The sequence below is a fragment of the Heliconius melpomene genome, chromosome 18 (assembly GCF_056956725.1).
Source record: "Heliconius melpomene rosina isolate 202511_hmr_F chromosome 18, ASM5695672v1, whole genome shotgun sequence".
NCBI lineage: Eukaryota > Metazoa > Arthropoda > Insecta > Lepidoptera > Nymphalidae > Heliconius > Heliconius melpomene.
The window spans coordinates 1,086,206-1,098,940 of NC_140406.1; the positions used below are offsets into that span (position 1 = coordinate 1,086,206).

The following is a 12,735-nucleotide window of genomic DNA, read 5'->3' on the forward strand; positions in this document are numbered from 1 at the left end:
ACCTAGTGATTCATTATTATCATCTCTACATTATACTAAGAGTCTTGTACAAGACTTTCATTCGCGGATATTGTATTTAAAACTTTTCAATTACAACTTTGTTCACGCTTAGGCGCTCAAGGGGGAACTGTTCTCTATGAATTAATAATGATCGCATCCTATTTAAAGTTTTCAGTATTTTATGAAATGTATAGACACTTACGTGATTGTTCAATTTATTAACAATTATTAATAATTATGGCAACAAATATACCTAAGTGTTAAGACACTCTGTTCTCCACTTCCCGATTTCTGGAGGCATTGAGTGTTTTATGGCGGAATTCAACGCCGCGCTTTGCAGCAGAGCAATGAAATGAAAATATTAAATACCGTTACGTGAGTAGCACGCACTAAAAAAAACAAATTTAAAGTAACCAAAAAAAAATTACAACATTTTACTCGTACAATTTTTTTATTAAAAAATATTCTAAGAAAATTATAAATATAATTCTGTTTTGTTTAGTCTAAGTTTATATGTTTTGCTGACAACAGCTGTTTGCGCACCCGCATACGCACCTATTGTAAAAACTCGAATAGTCCACACACACACACAGTGTGGAGGGGAAGTAAAAAAATATACTTAATACAACATATACTAGAAGCTCGCTCTGGTTTCACCTAGCAAAAACATGTACCTACCTATCTATCTATTATTCATAAATATCTATATTATTATAAAATTATTAAATATCATACATAATATACCTACAAACATACCAACTCATTACACAATTACTCAGTGGTCCAGGGGTGTTAGCATGTTAATTAGCAGAACCAATTAAATAAATACATCTACAATGTCTATCGTCTGACGAGTTCAAATCGTGCAAGGGTAGCTAAGCTAGGCTAAGCGGTGACAACTGTAAAATGAAATCATAACATATCTTCAGATATTCAACTTTTAGCTAAAAAGTTTACGCGGGAATCGAATTCGTGACCATTGTTTACATCTATGTTTTAAAATAAAACATATTATTATGTTAGAATTTATTCTTGGCTGAAATCCTAGGAAAAAATCGCGAGGTGGATTTGAATCTACAACTTATGTTCGTTCAGGTTCGTTTAGTTGGTGAGATAAATTTTACATCCAACGTATCCAATTTTCTAACTATTAAACTTAATTTCATTGTTTTCAGAAAGCTACTAGGTATAGAGTAGCTGTACTGGTACAGTATACACAATCAACAAATAGGTAGAGCACCGACAGTGTGGCACAAACATTAGTATAAGCGCTTATAAAGTAAAAAAATCAATCCATGCATTTCTACTTTCATTTACATTTAATAATACCGCCGAAGCGCCAACCACCAATTATAAGAACATCAATCGCGACTTAAACCTCGCAAAAAGTATAGAAATTGTATATTTGCAGTAAATCCATTCGTGATCTGTTCTGCTCTGGGGGTGGCGGTGGGTGGGGGTGAGTTACGGGGTGTGGTTTGCCGTTCAATAACTTAATACTGTGGAAAGGCTTCCACGGTGAAATCTCGCGCTATAGCTCGCCCCGAGCGTCCTGGGACTTGTCATTTATTGGTTTTCTCATATAGACTCTACATTTCGAAATAAGCTTCTCAGAACTTTCTTTACGGTATAGAAAGGTGGTCTGGACATTTTGTATGGATTTTTAACTTTATATATCTTAAGGTCTTAATGGAAGGATTGTCAACAGTATAATAATGAACTTATTGTTTGTTAGTCACATAATACCGCATCCTGTTGACATAAATTACTTCAAAATTTCACGTTGACTTCAAACATCAATATTGATATTATCTCTATTAGGAAGGAAATTTAATTATTGCAGAAAAATTACAAGCCTTTTTAATAATCACCTGGGCTTTTTTAAGTAGGCCGGAATGCAAAGAGGATTTACTGACAAAGTTACTAATTTATCGATCAGTAGCAGCACATCGGGCAAATAAAAGCTCGTAATCCACCCGGATGAATATGTGGAGGCTATTAATTGCAGGCTCGCAGGTAATCTATCGAAACGTGTGCGTCGCGGGATCGCAGCGCGCCGGGCTGGTGGGGAGTGGGGGGGGGGGGGGGGGCTACTGGTGGGGAGTGGGGGGCGGTGTGCGTGACGGATCATGGCGGCGCGGGGGGGCCGCGTCCCGCCGCCCTCGTTAAACGCGCCCGCCGGATACGCGTCGCGGCGGTTGAAAGCTATCCGGCCCCCGGGCGGAGCGCGCGCGATTGGCCGCCCGCCGCGGCCCCCGCGCACCCCTCCACCCCGCGCCGCCCCGCATGCGCCCCCCGCGCGGTAACCGATAGCCAATCGGCCACGGCGCGACTACGCCCCGCGCTGGCGCGCCGCCGCGTCGCCGCCGGCCGTCACACGGCGCGCGACTCCGGCGCGCACACTCGCACCGATGCGCGGCTCCTGGGACGAGTCCACGACGGCGGCGCTGCACGCGCGCGGGCCCGCGGCCGAGCGCGCCGTCGAGCCCGCAGCCTGCGCCGACCCGCCCGCGCCGCTCTCACTGGCCGCCATCGAGCTGGCCGCGCCGACGCCGCTGCTGCCGCTGCCCACGCTCTCCTTCAGCGCCGCGCAGGTGGCCACCGTCTGCGAGACGCTCGAGGAGAGCGGCGACGTGGAACGCCTGGCGCGCTTCCTCTGGTCGCTGCCCGTGGCGCATCCCAATGTGGCCGAGCTGGAGCGCTGCGAGGCCGTGCTGCGAGCGCGGGCCGTGGTGGCCTTCCACGCCGGCCGCCACCGAGAGCTCTACTCAATCCTCGAGCGACATCGGTTCCAGAGGTCCAGTCATGCGAAACTACAAGCTTTGTGGCTGGAGGCGCACTATCAGGAGGCCGAGCGCCTCCGCGGCCGCCCTCTCGGTCCGGTCGACAAATATCGTGTGCGGAAGAAGTTCCCCCTGCCGCGAACAATCTGGGACGGCGAGCAAAAGACACACTGTTTCAAAGAGAGGACGAGGTCGCTCCTGAGGGAATGGTACCTGCAAGATCCTTACCCGAACCCGACGAAGAAGCGGGAATTGGCCGCGGCGACGGGTCTGACGCCTACGCAGGTCGGCAATTGGTTCAAGAATCGGCGGCAGCGTGACAGAGCAGCCGCCGCCAAGAACCGCTCCGCCGTGCTCGGCCGAGGCTTCGCCTCCTCCTCCACCTACGACGAGGACTCCGCCGACTCGGAGATCAACGTGGACGAGGAGTAGCGCGCCCACAGACTGATAGTGTAAATATAGCGGTGATACGATGACTGCCGACGGACGGTTGACGGCGCCAATAGCGAGTCACGGGCGAGTAGTCCGTGATGTGATAAGGCAATCTAAAGTTATTAGGTTTTTGTCGTTAAGTGTTGAACGAGTGCTTGAAGTTAAATCGGCATTGCTGCATGTTGCATCAGGTATGTACCACTTAGTGAAGCTCTCGGCCACCTCTCGACTGTCGACGTTCAGCTTAGTTGCTTCTCGCGACGGATAAGGATCTGACAGGGTTCATTTAGAGTTTACGTTATTTGACATTATCTCAACCACGCAAAGAGAGTATTTATTAAATATATCGATTATTTATCTTAGATAAGTTTCTGTTGTATGCCTTCTGGACGCATTTATTCAAATTTTATGCTATCGATTTGAATTAAAAGGAATTTATTTATCATATCAATTTTACTTGTAATATAAGATTTGTAGATAGTTATGTTCGTGGTATAAAATTTTATATGATTGATATTAGAAGGTACCTGACGTATTCCTTCGATTGTAGTTGCAACTTTAGTCTTACACGATGCTGTTTAATTTATTATACAAAAATATGAACTGTTCTTTTAGATAGTGCTGTAAGAGATTACAATTTGTAAGCAGTTAGAACAAATAGGCCTAAAGAGAGTTTAGAATCCGTTAGTACCTATTTTAATTCCCTTGCTCTACGTCAGCCCTACTTCATTTTATTTAGTTATATTTATTATTGTAAATTTAGATATCATTTATTTTATATATTGATATGCATTTTCCCTGTATAATGTAATTATTGTATTATAAAAAATATTTAACTTAAAAGTAAATTAGTAAAGACTAATCTTATTAACCCATTATCGCCAATTTGAGAACCCTGAGATAAAGATTTTTCGTTACAAAAGTTTTGAGCAAATTTTATAATTTGGATTTTTTTATATAAATATATACAAATATTGCTATAAAAATAGTAAATACAACCAAATTGTAATAGACAAATAGTAGAGTCCTTAAAAATGAACGCGTTCGTCCCAATACATAGTCCATACAAAGTAAATTTTAAATAACAAGTATTATTGTAGGTGCTAGCAGTAAGCAACACTGTAGCAGTGCAATCAACCTTTTATTAATTGTGTTCAGCCACGTCCTGCATTATAATTGCGTGATCCCGCTCCACTACCTAACCCTATCACAATAACTAACATATCGTCGCTTAGACGGTGAAGAGAATTAACTCGCATATTACAAATTTCCAGACAAAAACAAAAAATTGAAAGTGGATGGTTAGGAAAAAATATAATTTTAATAAAAATTGTAATCCAACATAGGGCTATTAAAGTTTGAATTATAATATATAAATAAATGTTTACATTTCAGTCGATGCTAGCCTTATGTTAGTGTTAGTATTTAGTGTTTTATTCTATACTAGAATTAGTACGGTTAGTTATCAATCAAGTTCTTGGATGTGAACTCCGATTTGAGTGAAGACCTTCTCCATCAACCACCTTTCTGAGTACCATTAAGTTTATTCCCGCATTTTCATTTCATTCTCATTGTTCTGTCTACCTTTGTCTCTCCTATAAGGTCCTTTCTTGTGAGTTACATGGTCTAGCGTGACATGTAACCTCATATTATAAATCACAAATAAATTATAGTCATATATATTTTTTACTATTTTAAATTATTTTTTCATTGCCTCGAAATTTCTTATATGTGAGTTGACCATCTTCACCACAAAATCTACGATATATTGGAGTCATATTGATAAAATCGCTTATAATCCTACATGTATAATGTATATACTTACTTGGAAATACTGTGGTTTTCATAGCATTTATCTTATTAACATTAATTATTTATTAACATAACGAAAGGTCTGTCTCGCTTTGAGAACGAAAACAAAACATTTTACAGCTAAACGATGCATTTAGCGCTTCGTTCAACTGTAGAAATTTAAAAATTAGGATCTGAATTTGTTAATATTAAATTGAGTAGTTTTTTTTTCAACTGATACTTAAAGAATCTAGTGGAAGGCTTATAAATGCTTATACCTAATTGAATATAATTATTCTAATTGCAAGTTTTGAAATTATGTCCAAGTCCAAAACACGGAGGCTCCATGTGTGGCTCCAGGAGTGGGAGTGGGATCTATATCCCACTCCTACTCCCACTTGTATGTGAACGTAATATGAAATAAATCAAGATTTTAATTCCCTCGCTCTATCTACATAAATTTACATGAGCTAGGTTGCAGTTAATAACCGTATCAATTAGCAATAATAGGTCATTATAACAGTAGGAACTATAATAGAATCATTTTTACCATTTTTAAACTTGTTTTCCTTCTTCACGTTTCAATACACTTTAAGATATTATTGTTGTTTTTTTAAATGGTGTAAGTACATGGCCAGCTTATAATTATTTAATTAATGTCTGTGAACCTAGTACTAGCGTATTTATATTACGTTTCCGTATTCAATATTTTGTTAGATGATTTACAATCAAAACACTTCTAACAGAAAGTAAATGAACGTTGCACTTATCGGTTATGATCATGCGGTTATATTCAACTTAGGGATCATTTTCACCAAAATCGGCTTAGTAGTTTTAGAATTCGAATTTAATGGTTTATTTGTTTTTAATAACTGTTTGCGACCAGTCGCGACGCAGGGGCACAAAAGGTGCGATGGGAAAAGTTGTGGGTTCGATTTCCTCTCGAGGAAATGGAATGAAACTTAGCGGAAAGTAGGAAACGGAAATGTCTTAATGAGAATGGAGTGTCTTAACACCGAATTCAATAAAACGCTATGAGATCATGTAGACTGCAAGTACCTACCTTGTCTTTGTCTCATCGACTGGTTGATATACGCTGTAGAGATATGAGGCCGTTACACGATTGTACTTAAGGAAATTATATTATTTAAATTATATTAATTTTCTTGCTCTGGTAGGCAAAAAATATATATCTTGCAAATTGAGCGGAGAATGGTGTTTTAACACTGTAAAACAGAGTGTCTTATTATTAGGTTTTACTTTTTAAAGATATGTTATACCTAGGTTATGTTTTGATTTTGTTTGTGAAGTTGGTAATATATTTATTTATTTATATTTATTTTTAGGCTTCTTCATATTACTTATTATATTAAATTTTAATATACGAGTATGTATCCATTCTCCTTCTAATTGATATAGAGATAATTGTTACATACAAAACACTTTACACGTATCTTTAAATAAAATAGCAACCTTATATTTTTGGATTTAAATTTACATGAATAATGTTTACGTCAACCCTAAAATAGAGTCGACATATTCAGTAAAAGTTAACTGCGAACAAATGACTTCATCAATTGCAAATAGGCAGACACTCGGAGCTATGGAATTTCATAAAAAAACTCAAAACGCTACATCCCTAGTAAAATTACAACGTTTAATAACCGTTTAACTATGATTAAATAAAGAGAATTGTAAAAAATGTCTTCATCGGAGATATTAGTGAAATACGTAGGTAGGTATGTCGTAGTAGTATACGCCTTTTACGACGCGACGGCTAATTGTCATAGGGAATAGTTAAACTATATGTAACTTTTATTCATATCCTAACAAATACTGTGTCAATGAATATTCATTTTTCTTTTTATTTTGTTTTCTTTGTTATTGAACCATTTTTCCTGTCAGTGTTAATAATTATTACTAGGCCGGTCCCTAGTCATCATATGCAACGTACGTGCACAATATAAATCAATCAGAATACACAACGTAAAGTGATAACTGATAAGTTTTAGGAACATTTTTTCTTTCTTTCCAAATTAACATCGTATAATAAGTTGAGTACCTGGACGTAAAGAGTCAAATATTGTTTCATTTTAAACAAAGACAAAAGCTTCTCTGCCCACTAAGACACAAGTCGCGCGGCTGGTATTCCAGGTATACCGGCAATCGAAAAATATGGAAAGTGTGTCGATAAAATGCAACATTAGTATGTTTAAGAGAAAATATGCTATTAGCGATGACAATAGCTAATAAATACGTACTAGAATGCAAATAACCGGTCTCTAATTAATACTAACACTATGAAAAAGGAAATTCATACTGCATATGCATTCGTGAGTTAAGCCACTAAACACTCACACTGAGTGGATTGGGCACTGGGTGGAATTGGCTGGGTTCACCGGAAAGTGGGGAACGTAGCATATACAGTGTGTAAAAATAGCACTGTCAAGACTTAGTTCTTCTTTTTTCACATCCGCCACGCATGCTAGAGCAAGATTTTTTTTTAGTTATTTGCTCTGAGTTGGAATTGAAGCTACTATCTTCGCGTTTACTGTCTGTTCTAGTCTACATATATCTTCTTATATTTACAACGATAACTAACTTTTGTTCGGGCCGGATCGATGAAAATATTTAAACTAATTTATAGGTGTTCAATAGAAACGTATTTTTTATTATCCTTCATTCCTGAGTATTTAGCTCTGCATTAAAGACTTTGCCGGTCGTTTCATTTGCGTACAACAATATTGAATGGGAAAACTTTTACATTCTAAGCAAAGTACGTAATACATTTTTTTTAGCTTCACGCTATATCCCGCACTTACAAGGGTAAGCACATGGAGCCTGGGAACTTAGCTTCCGTTCTCCACTTTCTACCGTATTGAATGGCGGAATTTAACGCCGCACCTTGTGATGTACGCCGTGTTATTATACAGTTGTAGGTATTACCTACTTTAAACGGCAAGCATAAATTATTACAGTCTGATGCCTTCTAAGATCTTATATCAAAGATGTGGGCATTTTGAGATTGTCAAGATTTATTATTTCTCAACACGCTAGAAATAAATAGCGGTGTAATACAAAACGTATCATGTCGTAAACAATGCTTTAATTACTTCATTGGTTATGTGAATCACGATACATATCTATGTTTTTTAGCTTTTACAGCGTGAAGCACAGTTAGCAGAGGGAATCGAGGAACCTATTGTTAAGATATTCCGTTCCTATTAAGACACTTCCCTCTCCCACTGTTTGCCGAATTCTTGAAGCATTGTGTGTTGAGTGGTGGAACTCAACGCTGTGCTTTGCTGTGCTTGTAAATTATCAAGTTTTCCATTGTTTCCCAGTGGGATTCGAACCCATAACCGTCGTTAAAAGTCGCAAGCTTATGCCCCTGTGCTACGACAGCCTCTTATTACACATACCCAAATATACAAAATTTTAATTTTGGTTTCGATAGGCTTATCGGTCGGTGCTATATTTGTTAGTTTAGGTAAATGTGTGGGTAGTTTGACATCTTCTTAATTGTAATAAAATAATACTAAATTATATATATAGAATATAAAATAATTAATAATACATCATTCGTGTCTATCAATAAAATTCGCAACTGAAAGATAATTAAAACTACTTTAATAAGCAAAATTGATAAAACAATAGGTTTAATTTAATAATAATAATAGCAATAGAAACAATAGGATTGATCTTAAAGTGAGAATGAATTATTTATATCCCTCTTAAGAATTAAATTTAAATTTTTTTGCATCTCATTTTTTTAAGTTTATTTAAAAGGAAAGTTTAAGGCCTTCGTGGCACTGTGACAATGTTTGAATTTAATTATTTTAAGTGCGATGGTTATTATTGGAATTATTTTCGTTTTTCCGGTCAGAAACTACAAATGGCGGCGTTAAGTTCCGTCACACATTACGTAATGTATGGGGCGAAAAGAGAAGAACCGTTTTTTTAGCCTCACGCTGTTTCCTGTACATAGCAGGATCTGCTACAACCTGGGAACATAGTTGAGTCACTCCTACCCCATTAACGTCCGTTGCCCACTTTCCGCTGAATTCTGGAGACGTTTTTGTTGAGCCTATTTATATCCAGCCAATTGATATACACAGCGTACCGCTCACTGATACTTGCGTCGTCGTTAACGAAGAGTTTTAATACTGATTCTATTTGTATATGCGGAAAATATATCCTTATTACGTCAATACAATCGGGTCTCCTGACTTATATCAATAGCGTATGTTATAACTAACATATGTCATATCGAAATCATAATGTATATATATATATATCTATATCTATCTATCTATAGAATAAAATATATCCATAATGCGTCACTACGCTCTTCTGACGTACGACGTGATGTACATCAATTTCTATAATCGTTTATAACAGTTCATCAATTATTAAAAATTATTAATTTATTGACGACAAACCCATTAAGGACTTTGTAACTCACAGACAACATAATGAATGATAAATAAAACGTATAATCAGCATAATCTAATAAATCCCATCAGTTCTTACAATGACGGCAATTGTATTGTGCTTAAACAATAATTTATTAATTCGTTAACAAAACTTCCATAATGAATTTACAAATTAAATTATGTTTATTAAAAGGCGTGCATCACGTCATTTCAGAAACGTTATAAAACGTACAAAATTGTAAATTCACGTATCATTCGATTCTTTTCTCACAATTTATTGAATAAAACATATACAGAGTGTTTCTCTCAGCACCACTTTCAATTAAACCACAGTTTTAACTACTCTATAAAAGCCTAATACAATTAATTATTTTTTTTCCCAAAAATGAAAAAGCAATTTTTACATTAGCATTTTTTACAACGATAATAAAATTATCTTCTTAATAATAAAACAATAATTTCTTATTAAAAGTATCTTGATTAATTTCTTTAGGTATATCTTCCACTCTGTATATATAGGTACACATAAATCTGTTAAAAACTTACTGAATTTTTATGATTACGTCCCTTTAATAAATAAAGCACGGCGTTGAGTTCCGTTACAGGACACAATGTCTCGAAAATTAGGCGAAAAATATAGAAAATAGAATGTCTTAACTCTAGGTTCCATGGACCATATAACATTCAACACAAACATTTTTCAATTGGAAGCAATATTTCCTAAGACGAGTAGATACGTATGTAAATACTGAACAAGCTCTTTAGCTTTATAATATTTGTAAAAATAGACTTTTCTTTTAAATAACATCAGTCTATTTATAACAATTTATAATCAGTAACGTCTAAACAACAGAACAGGTATATTTTTTATTATTGAAACGTAAATAGGTATACTTATATAAAAAAATACGCGAACAGTTAACGTTATATTTTATAAAATATTCTGAGATAAAGTTTGTATTAATAATATCTGCATTATTAAAAGTGATAAAGCCAGCCAGTTGTAAGCCATAAGTAATATATGAAGAATGTATACGTTTTTATGGCAATGTTGTTCCTACAACAGTATGATGTAGGTATATATCTAAATAATAACTGTAACACAAATATTCGATAATTTTCAATATATTGTAACATTCATATATTTTTTATATGAGTTTGTATCGTAATTCATAATCACCAGTTTTCTTTCGCTTTTTTATATCGTTTTTGAAAGTAACTTTATTTTTTTTAAAACGTTATTTGGATAAATTTTACCCTGAATCGGTGAAATAGGAGTTGAAAGTTTATATGGAAAAATGTATAAATTGGTACCTACCGATTTTTATGTAATTTGAAATTCAGACTCTTAAAAATATATAACACGTGTTTTACGGTTTATTAGAATTTACCCCTCGAAACTGAAAATAATTTCATAAATTTATTAAATAAATATCCGTATAATTCAAGCGGGCGAAGCCGCTTGAGTCTGCTGGTATAGTATATAGTTGTATTATACATAATATGTGACAATAAATGTTATATTATCTGCACTATAAATCAATTATTTTTAATTATGTATCTTAGGTATATATTATTTATATTTTACCATTATGCATTAAGGCCTCGAAGGTCATCATCTGACTTTAAACGTGACGGTTGTAGGTTTGATCCCCGCTCGAGGGCATATATTATTTTCATTTCCTTGCACTGGTATAAAGATAAAGGGTTAAGTTCCCTCTCTCAATATCCAATGTCTTTAAATAGGCAGAAGCTTGGGAAACGGAGTGTTTTAACACTAAATACTAGCAGGGATGCTATGCAGGTGAAAGCGTGTTACTGTTTTCTTTTATACATTTATATTTTATTCATATAAAGTATCATTTGACGAATTAAATAATATATTAGATATCGATGCATATACAAAAAAGGTATTTTTTCTAAATCTTCAACTAAATGATATAAATTGTAGTCTCTTACAGCACGTTTATAATATTTATTAGCTACGGCGAAACTCCGACTATTGTTTTATATACATAAAAAATGACCGTCTTTCCATAAATTGTGTATAGAGGAAAGACGCCTATGTATAGACTAGGCTTAGCTCGGAAGAGATTTGTAAAAATGTAAAATAAATGATCATAAATTGTAAATATGATATCGAAATACAGTACAGTCATTAAAGTAATATTGTTAATAAAATTATATTCATAAACAAAATATTTTGTATTATTTAATACCTCTTTCTTTTGTTATTTCAGATTTGTATGATTATATTTGCACGAAGATATATTAAATAGAGGCAGTGGCACAGCGTAGGACAGTGAGCACGACGGCCGTCGGTTTGATTCTCGCTCGAGGTCAATTACTATTTCATGGCTCTGATAGGGAAACAAAGCGCGGCGTTGAAGTCCGTTACTTAACACTTGAACGGAAACGGAGTATCTTAAGTATGTTCCCCTCTGACCGTGTCTCTCTCAAGATTTTTTTTATCTATAACTTGTGCTTGATAATAAAATAAAGAAAATATATGTTCAAACTATACTATTACTTACTAATATATAATAATTCATTAAATTAACATTTCTTTTTAAAAACAAAGCAAAGTTATCCGTTAATAAATATTGTATTTTTATATCTACTATATTTTCCTGTAAAAAAATATCAAATGAAAGGATATAAAAAAAATTGCGGCCGTCGTCGTGTCGCAGCGACACAGCGAGCGTCCGACTGGAAACGCGACTCGCATCGCCTTCGTATTGAAAATTTGGCGGAAAGTGTGGAACGGAGAGTTTTAACAGGATCTCTCTGCCTAGGGTAGACATGGTCGGGATACAGTGTGAACCAAAAAAAAGAACACAAAAAGGTAATATTTAAACAATATATTTTAATTAGTGTTATTTAAGTTAGTGTCATCGATCCTCATCTGGTTTGCAATGCTGCTCCACATAAAAGGTAAGTTTCAAGTATTCCAAAATGAATAATGAAATGAGTTCTCGGTACGCATCGTTTATGGTAATCAGCGGGCAACTTACTTTAATTACTGTGTGTAATAAAATAAATATTTTATTTTTAACCTGTGTGTCTATTTGTGTGATTTTAAATAGGTATTACAAAACCGTTTCTTTAGTAAATTTTGAAATGAAATTCTGAAAATATTTAACAACTTTATAATTGTAAACGTGACGGTTGTGGCTTTGATTCCTACTTGAGTCAATTATTTTTGCTTGCTCCGATGACAACAACAAGCGAGGCGTTAAGCTCAGCCACTCGTTGTTAACTGAAAAAGATGTATGAAATGGAGAAATAAGTAG

The 12,735-nt window shown here is 35.7% G+C and overlaps 1 protein-coding gene across 1 annotated transcript; it reads left to right on the forward strand.

Annotated features, from left to right (window-relative positions):
• The first annotated feature begins 2,396 nt into the window (after positions 1-2,396).
• Optix (optix) lies at positions 2,397-11,641 on the forward strand. Its single transcript, XM_085201712.1, has one exon. It carries the CDS (start codon positions 2,412-2,414, stop codon positions 3,213-3,215), a length of 804 nt encoding a protein of 267 aa, XP_085057838.1. The 5' UTR covers positions 2,397-2,411; the 3' UTR covers positions 3,216-11,641.
• Positions 11,642-12,735: the final 1,094 nt, after the last annotated feature.